General features: G+C 49.5%; 1 protein-coding gene across 1 annotated transcript in view; it reads right to left on the bottom strand.

Annotated features, from left to right (window-relative positions):
- Positions 1–19,379, bottom strand: part of LOC144755713 (copine-6-like) — a 452,209-nt gene that overhangs the window by 15,973 nt on the left and 416,857 nt on the right. Inside the window, exons 14-15 of the mRNA XM_078644899.1 lie at positions 8,623–8,674; positions 7,899–8,032 (exon numbers count right to left, since the gene is read on the bottom strand). Coding sequence (XP_078501025.1) covers positions 7,899–8,032; positions 8,623–8,674 — 186 coding nt within the window. The remainder of the gene's footprint in view (positions 1–7,898; positions 8,033–8,622; positions 8,675–19,379) is intronic.

Raw genomic sequence — 19,379 nt, forward strand, 5'->3', positions numbered from 1 at the left:
TCTAATATCCCCTCTGTAGGGGCATTAGTACACTTTTGTTAAGAGTCAATTATAGGGCAAATGTACTAGACACTACTTGAACGCTCTCATTTTCCCGACTGACAATTGATACAATTTCAATGTTTTTAGTTGTACACTGGGGCGCAGCACCTACTTTTATTATTCAGTGTTTTCCAGCAAGGTCCTGCGTGATAAAATTCCACCTTTTGTCCATTTGTTAAAGTACATGTATGTCCAGAAGCTGACAGTTGGAAAATATGACTTCTGCAGAGCTATTCACAGGCTTTTAGATGGCCAATCGCATTAAAAGCTGCTCATCTTTCTTACTGGGATGGGTGAGGTTGAGCTCTTAATGTACGTTCTTCTATCACACACCAGAGGAGAGCCATCTTCTATTGACTTTACAGGAATGTTTTAACCTGGCACATTTTAAGCTCTTGTTGCTTTAAACGTTCACGTGACATCTTGAAAAAACTTTATCTGAAGAAACCTTGTTAGTGGCTAAATGCCTGGATGACAATTAAACCTAGGGGATATGTGGTTCAAACGATGTTGAGAATCTGACGAACTCCTCCTTCAAAGTCTTTGGTTAGCACCAGCAGGTTGTTGTGCCATGACAACAGAGGACATGGATTGTCAGCAGAGGTCTGCACTTCCCACAGTTCATTCCATTACCAGGAAAAGCAGCAGTATGACAGCACTGTGATACTATGGGAGCAGGGCAGCATAAGTGAAGCCAGCCGGAGCTCAGAATCAGGCAGAACAGGTAAGTGGCTTACTGCCTGCCCCCGAAGTAGGGAGGCACTTTCATTGTTCAAGCGGATGTAATGTCCGGACCATACTACAGTTGCCCCTGGAATGCAGGGGACGCACAGGATCACTCACCTCAAAGTGGGCCACTCCCTTCACTCCAGGAGTGTGCTACAACACTACATTACTCCCCATCTCAGAAAATGTTTAAACTCACTACATCAAACAAAATCAACAACACAAACATATCCGGAATGACCCGTTCACCTGCTTTTTACCAATGTTCTACACTACGAAGTCTCTGAGCCGGCTGAAGGGCATGTTGGTTCCCCTCAAGCTGTGGCAGGATTGCCTACCCTGGCACTCATACAGGATGACCACCGTATGTCCATATGGGGTTGCAGTTGGCAGAGTCCAAGCAGGGTCATATCCATCCTGAGCCTCAGCCTCCATGCCCCTCTCGGGAGCGTTCATTGCACAAAGAGACCTCAGCTCCCACTTGTCACTATAAATTCCTAGTGATTTCCTCACTGAGCTGTGACCATGATGCTTTGACACCTCAACTCTCACCACAGAGCTGGCTCAAATGGCATTCTGAATGTACTACCTATATGTCCTTGACCCTCACCACACCTTCCGCTTGGAATTCCGATGGTTGTGCTAGCTGTTTTGCACTGCAGTGGTTGCTGGTTCTCTGACATCGTTGAAGAATTTGGTGATCATTTATGACATTCGGCACCCAATTGGGAGCATGGGAATACCATCTCTGACTATCCACGCGATGCAAATCTGGCTGGGGGATAGTCCAGGGGTGGTGTAAGACGTCTGGGGGTACTCTTGCAAGAAAGAATACATAGACCACTCTAGTGGCTGGTGGTTATGGTGTGCAATCCATATTACTTTGTCCATGGTTCATATGAAACTTTCCACCTCCCCGTTGGCTTGAGGTTGGCGGGTGTGATCTTTCAGTGTGTTATGTTCCAAAATTGCACATACTTAACTATATCTTTCTTCTGGAATGACGGTCCGTTGTCAGTACATAGCTCTCTCGGCAGGCCTTGAGTGGCCATGACTCCCTCTCACTTGGGTAGAATCTCACTGGAAGCCTTTGTGCATATTGTGTCAAATTAAAGGAAGTTCTAATAGTCATTTAGGATGACCATCATATACCGGCCATCCAGCAAACGACTAAAATCCAGCCTGGTGCACACCCAAGGGCGCAGAGGCCATTCCTCTGTGTGCATGTGGGCTGCTGGATCAGGCCTTCCTGTAGACTAACAGGGAATGCAATTCTGGATGATCTCTTCTACTAGTTCATTTAACCTTTTGTCTTAAACAAATGTTCATTTTCACCATTCCCTGTTGTCCCGCGGGTGTCAGCTGGATTGCTTGTGCCACGAGGCTGCTAGGGATTTTTAAGTGTTGGCCATGGAGCAGATATCCATCACTGTCCTCCAACAACTCATGGCACACATAATAAAGGGCCACTAGTGTCTTCTGGGCTTCCGGGGTCCGCCTACCCCAGTGCAATTTCATGATCTTCCAGCGGCAGCAGCTGTGAGGGTTAGCTGTAGGCAATTATCTAGCTGCTTGGCTGATACATTGTTGCTTACCACCAGGGGTTTTAGTCAACATTGTTTTACCACATATTGGAGATATTCCTGAGTCTCTTGGGGCTCACGCTCCTCCTGCTGAGTCGCTGTCCTGGGGTGTTGAGACAAATAGTCTGCCAGAATGGTTGCATTACAATGTTCTTTTGAAACTCCTGTAATTGGAGCACTCACTTATCTATGTGAAGTGGTCTGCAAGCCAACCCCTGGAACAAAGGTTAAAGGGTTTGTGACCAGTATGTACCACAAATGGGTTCCATATAAATCAACCAGCAAAGTCAAGCCGCATCAACCACCATAAGGGGCATGTAAGATGAAAGTGATAACATCCCTAGTGGATCACGACTGCCTCTCTTCTGATCTGTGAGTAGTGCTGCTCTGTGAGGGTCAGCACTCTGCTGGCACAGGCCACCGAGGCCTTTCACCCCATTTTTGCTTTGGAGACAATACAGTACCCAGACCCGTGGGGCTGGCATCAACCGACGGTTGAATATCTTTGTTTGAAAAAAAAGTACGCCAGGGTGGTGTCGGCCAATGTCATCTTTAGTCATTAGGAAAGCTTCCTCATGAAGTACAGCAGGCTGAGTGATAACCTAGGGTGTAGGCAGTCATAGATTGCTTGTACCAATACGCTGATGGAGGTCTCTGTGTTGATAATGGCTGTCAGGTTTCATATCCAGACTAGGACTTGACATTTTGGTGTGGACCATGTCATGGGACGGGCATGTTCTACCATCAGCACCATGTGGACTGCATACATCTTGTCATTGTCAACCATGGCCATTAGTTCTTCACGTTCCACCACTTCAGGGGGACTGGTGACCATGTTTACCATTCTCCGCTGGGCTGCATCGGTAGGTTAGCTCAAGTGGCACACTGGCAAAACCGTTAATTGTTTTGCAGGACATGCAGGTCTTGTGTGGAGTAGTGGCAGTACCCACATGCACCTTATGGTGGTTGATGTGGCTTGCCTTTGCTGATTGATTTAGCGGCCACAACCAGGTCAACATGTTGGGTCTTGAGCGGTTTGTGTACAGCTGCTTCCACATGGGCATGCTCTAGCTTTCGACAGCTCCTTGGCTTGGTCGAGAGTTAAAATATATTTGAGGGGCATGCCTGGCACATGGAGGATGTGTTCCCGGAGTTTGGAGGGGGCACACCCTTGAATGATATGTGCATGTTTTCCCTCTAGTTTAATTGCGAAAGTGCAGGCGGCGGCCAGTTCTTTGAGTCTTACATGAAATGTGTCCAGCAATTCAATCGGATCTCACAGGGCCTGGCAAAAAATGAAACTCTCCTAATCTGGGTTCAATCATGTGTGTAAAATAAGCATTGAGAGCCACATTCATTGGCCAGAGATGATTAATGGCTCAATCGCTGGAATGCCTGCCATGGCAACCTTGCAGTACAGTGGTTCCTACGAGCATTCGCAGGATGTCAGCATAAGGTGCCATGAATGGGCAGACATGCCGTCCAGGATCTTCTCACATCGCAGTTTGGGTGAAGCAGACCCGTTCTGGGTTCGCGCCTGCAGGCTTGCTCACACAGATGATCCTATCCTTGTCACCGCTGTGATATCGTGAGCGCAGGGCAGCATAAGCACAGCAGGCCAGCAGGACATCGGTTGAAGTAATGCCTGGACCTTGATGACATTGTCAGAAGTAGAACACAAAACAACCTCGATGTAGTATTTAAGAGCTTACCCTAAATACATTTTGGCAATTTCCTGACTTATTATTTGGGGAGAAGTCTGTGAAGTACGACCGGAAGGAATGTAGATTCCCAGGAAAGTGAAAATGTTTTTTCTGGGTAAATTTTTATTTTATTTTAATGACGCTGCAGCTCACTTCCTGAAACGGTAAGAGCATGATGGTTACAATTCCTATAAGGTCGAACCAGGCATTTCAATAAAATGCAGCTAGAAACCTCGCCCTATAGCTGGCAGCGGCAGCTTGGCCCTAAGCACAGACATCTAAGTCCGCTGTTATGAAATATTGTGCCCTATCACACAGAGTGATCCCTGGGAGTGCTAAGTTAAGACTTAGGGGCTGATTCGGCAGACAGAAGTAAGTTTGTTGGTATGGCAGAGCACTTTTCTCCTGCCATATCGAGGAAACTCTGCCCACCAATTCTGAATTATCTGCCAGTCCAGTCTTACAGCCTAACATGACAGTTACTCATCAAACTTTTACAAAGTTTTACTTTTTACAAAAACAAACTCCAAAATTGGGAGTTGATTTATGGAAAAGGTCAAACGTATGGTCCCCACACCGCTGGCGCTTCCTCCTATGGTGGGAGGTTCATTATTATTTATTTTACTGTCACTCACTGCCCGGTGTTACATGCTGGTGATGATTGAAACGAATATCTCTTGGGGAAAACATCTGTACCTCTTACGGCTAACTCGTGACAAAATGAACGACATTTCCCCTTATATGGATAGACTACCCTGTCATCAGTTAAGAAGAGAATTACTAAGTTTAAGAATTGGAATGAACCCTTGTTATTTAGCTGTTTAGTTTAGTGCTAACAAACGGGCAAAAAATGCAATGATTGATAGCAAGGGGAAATGTGTCTGTATCTTGGAAACAACGTGTGATATTGCACATATTTTATTGGATTGTCAGAAGGTTTTGGGTATATGGAAAGAAATTTTATGCCCAATTTTGAAAAAGTATGGTATTAAAAACAGGGTACAAGCAGTAGATCTTCTAACTGAAATTAGTAATTTAGATCCAGCTTGTGCTATGGGGAAGTTCATCCGAAAAGTAAAAGAAATTCTTAAATGTGAATAGAACTGAAATTCTTGTTCATATAACATAGAGTACGCTTACGGAATATCGGAAGCCTCAATGAATTTTAAATATGTGAGTTTTATGATAAATTTTATTATGAAATGAGATTTTAGGAGTTGTATTTATGGAGGTTTTAAATGTTTAAGAGCTATTTAGTCCAAATAAACTTTGTTTTGAACTTGAACTGAACTGGTGATGAGAAGGAAGAATATACAAGACTGTCCATACTAAATCAGGCAGACGGTGTTATATGCCTGGCCATCATCGAAGAATATCAGAGTAGGTTCTGTTGCTAACATACTTAAGGTCATACTTGCTGACATACCTAATATCTGCCTGCCAGTAAATCAGGCAGATGGACCTTCAGTTTGGCAACGGTGACTAACTACCCTCATTGATAAACTCTACATCAGCTCCACCGTCTCTGCCACATTTGTGGACTGATTAGTGTCTTTAACCCCTTCGACGCGCATGACAAAGCCAGCTCGTCATGGGCGTTACCTGTGCTACGCGCATGACGAGCTGGCTTTGTCACGTAAAGCGCGATTTTTGAAATCTCAGCGCGCAGCGGGAAAACCTGCTAGCGCGCATGCGGTTAATAGCTAAAGAGTTGCAGCAGCACTATTCTATCAACTGAGCCAGTGGCAACTGGTTACGTGCCACAAGAGCTTTCAAGGTAAGTGCTGCTTTGGGATGGAAATATAGCAGCATTTGTTGAAATATCTAAAGTAAACTACTGAAAATAATGCCATAACATACAGAAAATAAATTAAAATGTAATAGAACAGCAACCACAACACATCAGTCACAATGAACACAATATAGCAACAGTAGTACAACACAACAAAAATCACATTGCAATAATGCAGCACAAAAACAAGGCAGCACAAAAAACAGCAGAACACAACATTACCACTGGAGCCCTCGAAGGCAGTATCTGCAGCACATGCTGCACCTGTTCAAGACAGAATTCATCACTGGGGTGTTGCAAGTCCTCCACGTAAATCCTACGAACCTCTAAGCACAGGACAGGCTAAAGAAGAGAGATGCTAGCACATTGTTTTTCTTTTCCGTCTTTTCAGACACCTTCAGCTGCTGCTTGCATTGGTTTTTAGCATGATATTTATTTTTTCCAAAGAGTCCTAATGTTAACCCATTAGTTGTGAGATGCTTGCATTTGAAAGAATTTCACTGTCCTCTCTCCGGTAAGGCTGTTAAAGCATTGATTGCCAACAAGAACAAGCATTGACAAAAGCAAAAAGAACAGATGATGGACAGATCTGGGTTTAATCCATCATTTTTATTTTGCTCTCCACGCCACCCCAGTTTGGATCTAGCCATACGCAAATAGGTCTTGACCCTGCTCCTCATGGAAACAGTCCAGCCTGAACTGCCAAGCCAAGTCCTCCCTGGACTGAAAACACTCATCCCGGGACCAGTTTCAGAGTACCACACCTCATCAGCCAGGCTAGTTTGAATCCAGTGTCACGGTGAGCACGGGACCCACGTCTGGGCATACCCTTACCACTTGGGTCGACAAAAGGGAAAAAGAACAGATGATAGATGGAATGCTGAACAATGCAAACGTTGAGCCACAGTCACAGATCCATCATTTTTTTGCTCACCACACCACCCCAGTTTGGACCCAGCCATTTGCAAATCAGTCTTGAACCTGCTCCTCATGGGAGCAGTCCAGCCCGAGCATCTAAGCCAGGTCCTCCCTAGACAGGAAACAAGCATCCTGGGACCGGTTTTGGAGTATCACCCTTCATCAGCCAGGCTAGCTTCAATCCAGTGGCAGAGTGAGCACTAAAAAAGCCAACAGGTCTTGCCTTTGTGACCCATTACCTGTGCAGCTTTGGCGAAAGCAAAAAGGTATTTAAGCAAAATGCTTTCTGCTGAAGCTACACAACATTGTCAAAAAAAGACAACTAAAAAGACATGATGATGTGATGCGCATATAACTGCACACGCATCATCACATCGTGGCAATCTATTCAACAAAAATAGAACATGGAGAGCAGCAGAGCAGTGTTCACTAACACAAAGAAAAAGTAAAGTGGAGGTGGCAGTAGAAGGAGTAATGTTACACGATTCTCTCACATGTACAGGAGAGGTACAACACAGGTAGCTAACACTACAGAAGGAGTGAGAGGAGTTAAAGGATGGCAGTATGCTCTCTGTAGACATAAACATACATAAACAGACCCACTCTTACAGAATTACCATATCTTCATGTATTCACACAGTATGATAAACCCTGGCCTCCCTAGTGTGGTATGCTTCAGTAGTGGGTGCCACCTGTAGCACTGGGACGCTTCCATAGTGCCACTGTTCACTGGCTGTATAGTCTCCTAGTTATGGGTTCCCTAGTTTAGATAAGGTTATGTTCCTTATGTCAACATTCATGTTGTTAAACTGTCAGACCTATAGTAAAACAAAATGCCACACAACAAATGTCACTAATGTTCTTGATATGCCTTACCACCTCCACTATCCTGTTTTCATAACACATTGGTAAAAGCTGTTTGGCGCACGCACTTGCTTTCACTTACCGCCAAGGAACTGAACTGGCATCAGTCACAAATGTGTTGTGATGTGGTCCCCAGTCTTTATCAATATACATCTCTCAAGCACAACATTTTGTTTTTTTTAATTAACTACCTAACATTCTGTTTCTGGATACACTGCTTTGCGCAGAAGTGATCATTATAGTATTAATAAACTAGGCCATCCTCCTTACCGTAGCATGCTGGCTCTTTAACTCCTCTCTTGCAAGTGCTGCCACTCGGTTGATGATGGGGGAGACATTAGTGGGTCCATATAGCTGGATTTTGGGCAAACAGCGCTTGTATGTCTCAATAACACCGGCAATTTCTGTACAAAACAGAGCATGAGTGAGGCACACAGACAGAACGAAAGGAGAGAGATAGGCAGAGGGGGTGAGGTGCCTGAGTCAGAGGGGACTTGCTGAAACAGATTGTAGTTTCAGGGGTTGATTACGAGTTTGGCGGTCTACTGGAGCCCAAACCCGTGATGGTGGTCCACCCACTGTATCGCGATTACCAGTCCTCTTAAAGGAACAAAACACGTTGGCTGGGCTGAAAACTGATGTGTTAAGAATAAAAACAAAATCATGGAACTCAACATTAAGGCTCCTGTGTATTAATGGACTGAATGAAGAACTATCTATCTTGATGGACTGACTTGTGCTATTTTGATAAAAAATGAACATGAGATACTAATTGTCCAGGTGATATTTAGCAGCACTCCTATGTTGGTTAGAATTATTTTAATATTTAAATTTGACTGGAGGATTGAACAAAGAAGAGGACATGAGAAAGAGATAGGAAAGATATTGAAAGAGGGAAAGATATTGGAAGAGAGACAGAGAGAGAGTGAGAGAGAGAGAGAGAGAGAGAGAGAGTAGAGAGAGAGAAAAAGCGAGATAGAGATATCTGTCTTACCTTCACATTCAGGATTGTCAGGATTGAAGTTAAGAGCAAAATCGTGAGAAACCTGGAAGTAAAAGCAATGTGTTTTTTAGCTGTAACACTCTATTTCCTGCATTGAATCTTTTGCGGTTCCAATGTAAAATGGGCAAATACCAAAACATTCTGATTCACTAAAAGGTGAGTAGGAATGTCTTGCATTCTGAAAGGAGTAGTGCAATTGCCTACCCCCGCAAGATCTCGCAGAACACCGCTTTCAGTATATACAATTTGTTACACAGCGCATATCTCACTCCTGCTAAACTGCATAAAATATAACCCGCTGTGTCCCCTGTCTGCACCTGCTACCATGCTCCTATGGCATACATGATTCATATGTTTAGTACTGCCCACTGGCTCGTGCATTTTGGTTGGAAGTCAATTCGGCCCATGCGGGAGCTACTGGCCACCAAGGCTTGGACTGCATGAATAGTTGCACTATACACGCACCGACGGGGAGGGGGCGCCACTGAGCATTTCATTGACCTTACTTTGCTGATCGCCCAAAGGGCAATTGCAATGCATTGGAAGGCCTCAGCATTGCCTAGAGTGGTGCGTTGGAGCAGCATCTTCCTAGGCTGAGCCTCTGCAGAATCTGTTGTACTCTGCCGCGAGGAAGCGCAAGGACTGCGGAAACTCCCAATCACAGCGTGCGGGACGAACTGTCCACTGTACTCCATGGGGATCCGGAGGGTAAGGCTGGGTCTGCCTGATCAAGATGCCCTGTGTACACCCCAGACTCGTGCCATCTACTGATGACATGTTGCCCAATTCATGGACATAATGGCCCCTCCCTCTCATCATTCTGTAATTACATACGGATACACAATGTGCAGTGCCGTTCTGCCACCTTTTATTGTTGATGATCAGGTATAGTTGCAACATTACACTTTTTATCAAAAATCAGTGCTTTAAATGGGCCGGTACTCACCGGTACTGATTACCGGCACTTCTTATATTTATCACTCTGAGTACCGGCACCTCTCTACTGCTGTGGAGAGTACCGGTACTCATTGAACTTAAGCTCATTGCCTGTGCTGGTGAGCAGGAGTGGAACGTGTCTCTGGCAGCCAAGGTGTCGCTACTGCAGCCCCCGATCTGAGCCCCAACTGAGCTATTCAGCAAGGCTCATTTGAATAATGTCCGGGTGCTCACCATCACGCTGTGCTTGACAGAGCAGGATCCATTCAGGCCCTGTGCTGTCAATCACATTCACACTATCCTGTGCATTCCTGCAAGCACAGGAATCATGTCAGTGCCCTGGCAGTGGCCATCAGGCTACGGCAAGTCTGGCCCTGGTGACAATTAAAAAAGCCATGGTAGGTGAAGAGAAAAGATGGCTTTTATCATACCTTAGTTTTTTGTGTGTCTGCTATGTTTGTGTGTAAGATGCTGAGAACTAGGGTTTTAGTGGTTAGGAACTAATGGCACTCTGCAAATTAACGGAGGTCAGTTGGACACAGGCCTAATAGTTATGGTGCTAACAGGAAAGGGGCGAACCTACTAACCCCTTACCTTGTGGTGGAAAAATCAACCACATACAACAATTGATATGGTCCTGTGCACACATACAATTCAAAGCTAAACAGTAGGGGCCCGATGTAGGTAATCCCAGATAACCGATTCTTAAATACCGAATCATACAGATTCGGTATTTAAGAACTGGCAATCGGGATGTAGGTAACTGTTCTTAAAAAATTACCGAATCAGTACGTTTCGGTAATTACCGAATCGGTATTTACAGATTCGGTAATTGCCATTGATTCCTATGGGCCTTCAGGCCCATAGGAATGAATGTCAATTACCGAATCGGTAAATACCGATTCGGTAAATGGGGGAAACATTGAAGGGTGGCAGGGTGTCACTTTGACACCCTGTTGCACCCCTCAAATGTGTATGGGTGCACATGTTGCAGACATACATGCATGTATGTCTGCAACATGGCACTGTTTAAAAAGCAAAAAAAAAATGCTTTTTAAAAGGTTTTCATTATTTACCACCAACTTCTAGTTGGTGGTAAATAACGAATTCTTAGAACCCTGTAGCACTGATTGCAGTGCTACCTACATATCAAAATACAGAATCGGTAATTTTACCGATTCGGTATTTCACAGAATCGGTAAAATTACCGTTGCTGTATTTTGACATGCCCCTACATCTCCATCTTCAAATACCGGTCGGTAATGGCCAAAATCGGCCGTTACCGACCGGTATTTGGCGACCTACATCGGGCCCTATATGTTTTTACCCAAACACATAAGAACAACATTCACTGTAGGTTTCTTGGTGCTTTTAATGTAACCAACCGCAAAAAATATACAATGTCGGTCCCCTATGACACGAGTAAGTGTCTCTCAATATCCGGATTAATTGTGTTGCGGCAAAGATACGAGGTCCGCATCTATTGACAAGATTTTGGTATTGAGAGACACTTACTCGTGTCATAGGGGACCGACAATGGATGTTTTTTGCGGTCCCGGACGAGGATCTACAGTTGGATATATCCTTCCCTTCTGACCCCGTATTAGCGAGTGTATTTTGCAATATTTGACAATATGTACTAAAGTTACAAATATTTTTTTATTTCTCACACTACACCTCTACAACGTGGATGCCGGTTTGGAAGTATCACCGTTATTCCGTTTACACAATTTGTAGCATCGACTGACAGCGTCTGATACCTGTTTTTGAGATAACATACCTGATAAATACCCTTTTTCTGAACCCGACTGGGTTGGAATGATCACAGGTGCAGGGTTTATACATTCTGTCTACACAGACCTTGGCCGTGAAGAGTCGGAGACCACGGTTTCTCTCACGAAACACGTGTTGGCCAGCTGTTCTTTGTGCTGTAACACATTAAAAGAACCAAGAAACCTACAGCGAATGATGTTCTTATGTGTTTGGATAAAAACATACACTGTTTAGCTTTGAATTGTATGTGTGCACAGGACCATTGCATATGTTTGTGTGTATGCCTGTTTTTGTGAGAAAAAAGGGAGCGAAAGAGTGAGAATCAAGACACTCTCAGGAGGTATTTTAAAGGAAAGGGGTGGCACTTTGTTTGTACATGTGTGCTCCGTGAAAAAGATTCATAAATAACGTAAAAGGGAGGGTGGGTGAGTGAGTGAGTGGATGGATGAGTGAGCAAGGGTGGATGTATAGATGGATGGATGAGTGAAAGCATGCATGGGTGAAAGGGGGTGGATGATTGGATAAAAGGGTGGATGATGGGTGGATAAGTGAAAGATTGGATGGATGAATGAAAGGTAGAGAGGATGGATGAAAGGGTGGATGATGGATGAGTGAAATGAGTGAAAGGGTGGATGGAATAAAGGAGTGAAAGGGTTGATGGATGGATGAGCTACAGGATTGATGGATGAGGGAAAGGATGGCTAAAGAGATGGATGAGTGAAAGAATGAGTGGATAGGTTTGGAGATTGATGGATGGATGGTTACGTTTGGAAATGAACGGTGATAGTCAGAATGGTGAAAACTGAATGATTGATGAAAGACTGAATAGACGATAGAATGTAAAGGTTAAATGGTGGACATCAGCAGGCAAATGGTAGGATGAAAGGATGAATGGATAGATCGACGGAAGAGACAAGAGATATCTTCTGCGGAGGGTCATGATGAGTTGCTTCATTTGCTTGGGGCCATAAGAGCTTTGGTTCGACGTGGGTGTATTTTCAGTTTCATCCTACTCTCGTGCTCAAAAATATATAGTATTGTGCCAAACAGCAATTAACAGTATGACATTAAGAAGGTGCAACTATTACAAAAAAAGGAAATGTTAACATATTATAACATATGTCTTTCATTTTGTATAATGAGTTAACCTGCTTTGTTTATATAAAGACATTTCTCGTGTGTTTTGGTATGTGCTGCAACTAATATAGAAGTTGTTAAGTATCATCATGCCTTGCCCTTAGCCACCCCCTAGCCCTGCCCCTCACTACACCTCTAGCTCATTTTAATGAGAACCGGCACTTATTATTTCCCATTTAAAGCATTGTGCAAAATCACTGCCTGGGGACAGGCTCACAGTTTAGCATAGTTTTATTATTGTTCCATTTGTTCAGTCTTCTCCTTCCTGAGTTGTCTGTTGGTCTAATGAGTTTTCGTGACCCCTGATAAGTGAAGAAAAAGATACAATGTACTCTTTCTCATGTGATAATAACCATGTAATGTTGTGCCTATTGTGTATGAACCAGTATAAAAAAAGCAAAAAGATTGTTTAAACAAAAGAAAAGGAATGCCATGCTTCCTTTCCTGCTGCAAATATAAGACCTTGCATCTACAGACATGCAACAACATTTGCAATAATGGTCTATCAACCTTTAGGTGACAGATTCCTCGTCAAGTATTGCTGAATGTGGCAGCCTTTTCTTCGTGGAAAGGACACTTATCCTTGTAGGCAAAGCTCAACTGGCCTTGTAGTTAAAAAAAAACACCTGATGCGTACCACAATCCACCTTACAATGCCTCACATAGAAAGCACGTTCGCCTAGCTGATATAGCTGAAACGCACAGCCTCCAAATAACGCACTGAAGAGCCCTTTCAGCAATGGATGTATGGACTAGCTTGTCTGTAGGAGTAATTGGATTTTGAATGCTAACCTGTGCCCTAATGGCTCTTTTATTACTCTGAAAAACAGAAATACCCATCTACTGGCAAAGTTTTAACCTGACTAATCCTTTCAGCTGATTTTAACATCAGAAACACGGCAGAAGCACTTACAGCAAAAATGTAATGTGGGCGTAGCAATCATGCCAAGGTGGTCCCGTCTTATTTTTCTTATTTTTCAGAAACACAGCCTCAAATCAGGGGATGTTTTTTGTAAAACAAAAAGCCAGTTTTCTCACTGCACACCTGTTACATTTTCAGGTCTCACATGTACAGGTGGCTTCCCTCCCCCCACCCCCGACTCGAAATTCGAAAACTAAAACGTAAATGAAAGGTGTTTATTATTGTTTTATTTTTCTCTCATTGAAATAAGGCTTGGGGGCGGGGCCATTGCAGACCAAAGCAGGAGGGAGAGTGATAGCACTGTGATCCATTGCACATGACGGTTTGGCAGGCACGCTCAGGCTGGCCAATGTGGCATAAAGTTCTCTCCAACCCCAGCTGCATTGGGGCTTTGCGGGGGGTGGCCGACCGGAGGGAGGCTCGCCCCCCCGGGGATTTTGGGGCTCCGGGAGGAAGGGGAGGGGAACCTATAAGGAGGACACAGGAAGGGACTTGGGCAGTTTGGGCTTGGCGGCGGTTTTGGGCTTCTTTTGGGCTGGGAGGGTATATAAACGGCCATTTTGGGTCACTGGGCACCATTTTGATGGGACAGTGACCCAGCAGCCGGGGAGGTGAAGGGGTTTTTTGTGGTAGTGAGCAGTTAGGGAGTTTGAGGGCGTTAGCGCGCTTATCGCGTGGTTGAAAGATTGTGTTTTCACTTACTTGTGGGTCGGCTTGCTGTCGGTGGACGCGTGAGGTGTCAGGCGGGGCTCGCGAACGACGCGAAGAACAGAGACGATGGCGGCGGATGGCTGGGCGGATCCTCGCGTTCAGGAAGCGCTGCGCCTGCTTGGGGAGGCTGGCAGGACCGATCTCCTCCGCAGCGATGTGCGGGTAAGGCCACCGCGGCGCGCTGCTGATGGCGCCGCGGCGGCTGTTGCTGCTTGTGACCCGCCGAGGTCACGTGCGCGTAAGGGGGAGGGGGCGGGAGCAGTGAAGAGGGCGGCGCGCGGTGGCGGCCTACAGGCGGCTGGGGCGCCGAAGCGGAGGAGAGGCACAGGGAAGAAGCGCGGTGCAGGAAAGAAGGCCCCCTTGGTTTTTGTAGGCGAGGAGGAGGGGCGGGGGGGGGCCCGGAATAACGGGGGGCGGGGGAGAATGGCCCTGGAGGATCGGGCATGGTCTTGGAGAGAGGTGCGAGGCTACCCGGGGACGCGAGGGCGGGGGTGGGGGAAGGACACGAGGGGGGAGGGGCCGGGGGGCAGGGGCAGGCGGAGGATGCGGTGGGGGGTGGCCTGGAGGGGGAGGGGGGTGAGGGGAGAGAGGGGCTTTTGGTTGGAGCGGGTGGGGGACCTGGGGGGGAGGAGCAAGGAGGACTGGAGGGGGCAGAGGGGGAATCCCCATTGCTGATTGAGGACACGGAGGGGGAGGAGGAGGAGGGGGTGGGGGGCGGGAGCGGGCAGGAGGGGGAGGAGTCTGAGGATGAGCATATCATTCCGCCCAGCAGTAGGGGTTCCCCGCGGGGCGGGGGGCAGGGGGTGCAGGGGGGAGGGGGTGCGATAGGGGGCAGACGGGAGCAGGCGGGGGGGTGGGGGATGCGCCGGGGGTGGGGGCGGACGGAGGAGGGGGGAGGTTTTTGGGGGGCCACAGCGGGGGAGGGGGCGTTTGGGAGGGTGCGGGGGGGGGAATGGCGGGGGGGAGATGCGTGGTTGGGGTGGGTGGGGGGGTATGGGTGGGGGCGCGTGGGGCGGTTCGGGCGGGGTGGGGAGCTGGGGGTGGGGGGAGAGCGGGTGGGGGGGTCGTCCGGCGTGGCGGGGAGGACATTCTGCGGCTGGGGGGAGAGGCGGTTGGGGAGGTAGTGGAGACAGTTTTGCCCCGGCTTGCTGGACTTCCCCGTTTTTCTCTTGGCAGGAGCAGTGGGGGAGGGGCTCGGGTGAGCAGCATGCGGCTCCACCCCGCAAAGTGGATGGGCCGGCTCTGCCTAGTACGGGCGGTCGCGCTCCAACGAGGGACCTGGGGTGGTCCGAAAGAAGATGGACGGAAAGTAGCTCTCCAGCGCCCCCCTCCCGATGGGTCGATCCGGCCGCCGGGGGACGGGGATGGAGCAACGAGGCAGCGGTTTCTTCTGCTTACCAACATGAGGGTAGACGGAGAGTGAGTGTGGACCTAGGGGCCTTGATGACGGAGTGTAGAGCCAGAGCAGGGTTGAGCAGGGTATCTCCTGGTAGGATTGTGGTAGAAGGGGCAGGGAGTGCGGAGCTGGAGTCGGAGGAAGAAGGGGAGCTGCGGGAGGCCGGGGAGGTTTGTAACGTTGTTGCCAGTGTTTTACAGGAATGCCCCCGGCAAGTGGTGCCGCGAGTGACGGCCCCCCCTGAGGATCTGGTTAGGCGGCGGGATCCGGTGAGGACGCCAGCCTTGACGCCAGGTAAGACCAGTACGGGGTCGGGGAGTGGCTTGGGCACGCCTCAAGGAGGCAAGGTGGGAGGAAGTGGTGTTGGAGGCCAACACGTGTCAGTTGGGACAGATGCGGCGGGAGGGGATGCAGTGAGACTGGTGAAGGGTAGGTATGTGATGGATGCCGGTGTGTGTACAGAGGCGGTTTGCGGGTCGGCGGGGAGTGCGGGGTCGAGCGGGTCCTCTAGTGAGTTGGTGGCGGCGAGTGTCGGGGCGAAAGGGAACGGCGAGGGTCCGGTCGCGAGCGCGGCGGTAGGGAATGCTGGGAAGGACGTGGCGTTAGGCGGGTCGGCTCCGTCGAGTGCCGGGGCGAAGGAGAGCTGTGACGTTCCGGTTAAAAAACTGCCGTACATGGGAGTGGCGAAGCCGTTGGGGGCGCATTTGTCATTGGCGACCAGGGAGAAAATATGGAAGGGGGAGTATGTCGAGATCTTTAGGTTGCTGCACCGGGAATTGATGGCCAAAGAGGGGTCGAAGGAAGAGGAACAGGAATTGGCGCGGCGGCCGAGGGTGCCGGTTACTATTGAGAATTGGTCGGCGGCGTTCTTAATCTATGCGAGCGTATACTGTGAGAAGTATCCTGACAGGGCAGTCGCGCTGTTCAAGTACATGGACGTAGTGCGGAGGGCGCAAGTGACTTACGGGGGCAATGCGTGGTCGCATTACGACGAGGAGTTTAGGGCGCGCATGGCGTCGGACCCGGAGGCTAAGTGGGGGGAGTTGGATGCGGACCTTTATCAGCAGACAAGAGTAGGGCGAAATTTGGCCGCACTATCTACACGGCCAGTGGTTTGCCACTGGCTTCCGCACCCTTTTCGGCTCGCCCCACCCGTGGGGGGGTGGGACCGGGGGGAGCCGGGAGCTTCCAGAGTGGGGGGGCCTGCTGGGATTTCAACAGGGGTTCCTGTCTCCGGCAGACGTGCAAATTTAGGCACGAGTGCTCCTCTTGTGGAACACGCCATCCAGAATCGCGTTGCTGGGGGCTTTGGGGAGGCCCCTCACAGGGTCAATCCCCGGCTCCCGTGCCCGGCAGGGGGAGAGGGGGGGGAAGGGGGGGTGCGAGTACCTTGGGAAAAGGCTCGTACACCGGTTAGGCTGGACCGGTTGGAACCCCTCTTGGACGTTTATCCGCGGGCGGATGATGCGTCGGTGCTGCGTCGGGGTTTCAGGGAGGGTTTCCGGTTGGGGTACGAGGTTCCGCGGATTGCTCGTTGGGCGGAGAACCTGAAGTCTGTGAACGCACACAAGGGCATAGTCCAGGAGAAGCTTTTCAAAGAAGTGAGAGAGGGGAGGATGGTGGGACCTTTTGAGGTGGCGCCTTTGGAGGATCTGATCATTTCACCCATTGGAGTGGTCCCAAAGAAAGAGCAGGGTCAATTTCGCTTGATTCAACATCTCTCGTGGCCGGAGGGCGCGTCGGTGAACGATTTTATATCGGCAGACTTGGCGTCGGTGTCATACTCGTCCGTGGACGTTGCGAGAAAATTGGTGACGACGGCGGGACGAGGGGCGCTCATGGCAAAATGCGATGTAAAATCGGCATTCAGGTTGCTGCCGGTTCACCCAGAGGATCATCAGTTGCTGGGAATACAGCTGGACGGGTTAATTTTTGTTGACAGAGCGCTTCCGATGGGGTGCTCCGTGTCATGTGCCTTGTTCGAGCGTTTCAGTTCTTTCTTGCAGTGGGCTTTTTCCTGGCGCACAGGCTCTGAGGCGATTACGCATTATCTGGACGACTTCTTCCTGGTGGGTAGCCCCGGTTCAACGGACTGCCAGCAACAGCTGAGTAGTTTTATGGACCTGATGAATTACCTGGGGGTGCCTTTGGCGCCAGAGAAGACACAGGGGCCCAGCACGGTGCTGTCGTTCCTCGGGATAGAGCTCGACTCGGCGGCCATGGAAGCACGCCTGCCGGAAGACAAGAGGTCGGCGATGGTGGTTCTGGTGAGGGACATGTTGGCGAAACGGAAGGTGTTGGTGCGTGAGGTGCAGGTGTTGCTGGGGCACTTGAATTTCGCGTGCCGCGTGGTGCGGGCGGGGCGGACTTTTTGTCGACGGTTGGGACTGGCTTTGTCTGGGTTGTCGATGCCTCATCACCACGTACGGTTGCCGGCGGGCGCGAGAGAAGATCTGTGCATGTGGTTGGCTTTCTTGGAGAGATTCAACGGTGTTCCCATGGCGCCGCCGGAGGAGTGGGAGTGGGACGTGACGATGTCATCGGATGCGACGGGAGTCGGCGGGTTCGGACTCTACTGGGCGGGCCGGTGGTGCGCGGAGCAGTGGCCGGAGCAGTGGCAAGCGGGGGGGGAGAAGCATTGCTTTCTTGGAGTTGTTCCCGCTGGTGGTGGCTGTGACAGTGTGGGCGCGTGAGTTGGCGCACAGGCGCGTGTTGTTCAAGGTGGACAATATGTCGGTGGTGCAGGTGGTGAACCGGCAGTCTGCGAGGGAACCTCAGGTGCTGAAGCTGATGCGCGTGTTTGTGTTGAGGTGCCTGGAAAACAATATCTTGTTTCGGGCGCAACATGTGCCGGGAGTGGACAATGACATTGCGGATGCTTTGTCTCGTCAACAGTGGCAGAGATTCCATGGGCTAGCCACGGAGGCGGAGGCGGTCAAGACGGAGGTGCCGGAGGAGATGTGGTTAGTGGGAGAGCGCGGGTCGTTCGATTGGTGAGGTCGTCCGTGGCGGTGTCCACATGGAAGAGTTATGAACAGGCCTGGCTGGAGTTTCTGCGTTTTGGAGCGGTAAGGCAGCGGGACAAGTGGCGTCGGGAGGAACAGGTGGTGCAATTCATGCTGGGGTTGATGGACAGAGGGCTGGCGAGAGTGACCATTGCGGGTAAACTGGCGGGTGTGGCGTTTATGGGCAAGCTTTGGTGGGGCTATGCTCCCTCGGCGGGGGAATTGGGAGGGCGTCTTCTGGAGGGTTGGGAGAGAGAGAAGGGGGCCCGGGTGCGGCAGAGACGGCCCATTACGGAGGCAATGTTGGAGGGGTTGTTGAGTCGGTTGCCGGTGGTGTGTAGAGATCAGGAAGAGGCGGTGCGGTTTTCTACATTGATGTCGTGGTTGTATTTCGGGGCCTTTCGGGTGTCAGAGATGGTGGGTTTGAAAGGGCAGGCGGGATTGACGTGGGGGGACGTGGAGTTTCGGGGTAGGGAGGTCCCGTGCGGCTCCGACGTTCCAAGACCGATCAGCGGGAGAGGGGCACGTGGGTGGTACTGGGTCCAGGGGACAAGGAGGCGGTGTGTCCGGTGGAGTGGGGGAGGCGGTTGGCGGCCGGTGGAGCGCAGGCGGGTGCGGATGTCTTTGACAGGGGAGAGGCAGGACGTGTGACGGCCGCGCAGTTGTTATGGGTCCTGCGGCACGCCCTGCGGTCTATGGGTGAGGATCCAAAAGACTTCGGGACGCATTCTTTCCGCATCGGGGCGGCGACGGAGGCGGCGCGCCGGGGTTGGGGGAAGGAGGACATAAAGCGGTTGGGGCGCTGGAAGTCGGATTGCTTTAAGACATACGTCAGGTTGCGAGGGGTAGTGGTGGAATGAGAGGGTGT

Source organism: Lissotriton helveticus, chromosome 5_1 (assembly GCF_964261635.1).
Source record: "Lissotriton helveticus chromosome 5_1, aLisHel1.1, whole genome shotgun sequence".
Classification (NCBI taxonomy): domain Eukaryota; kingdom Metazoa; phylum Chordata; class Amphibia; order Caudata; family Salamandridae; genus Lissotriton; species Lissotriton helveticus.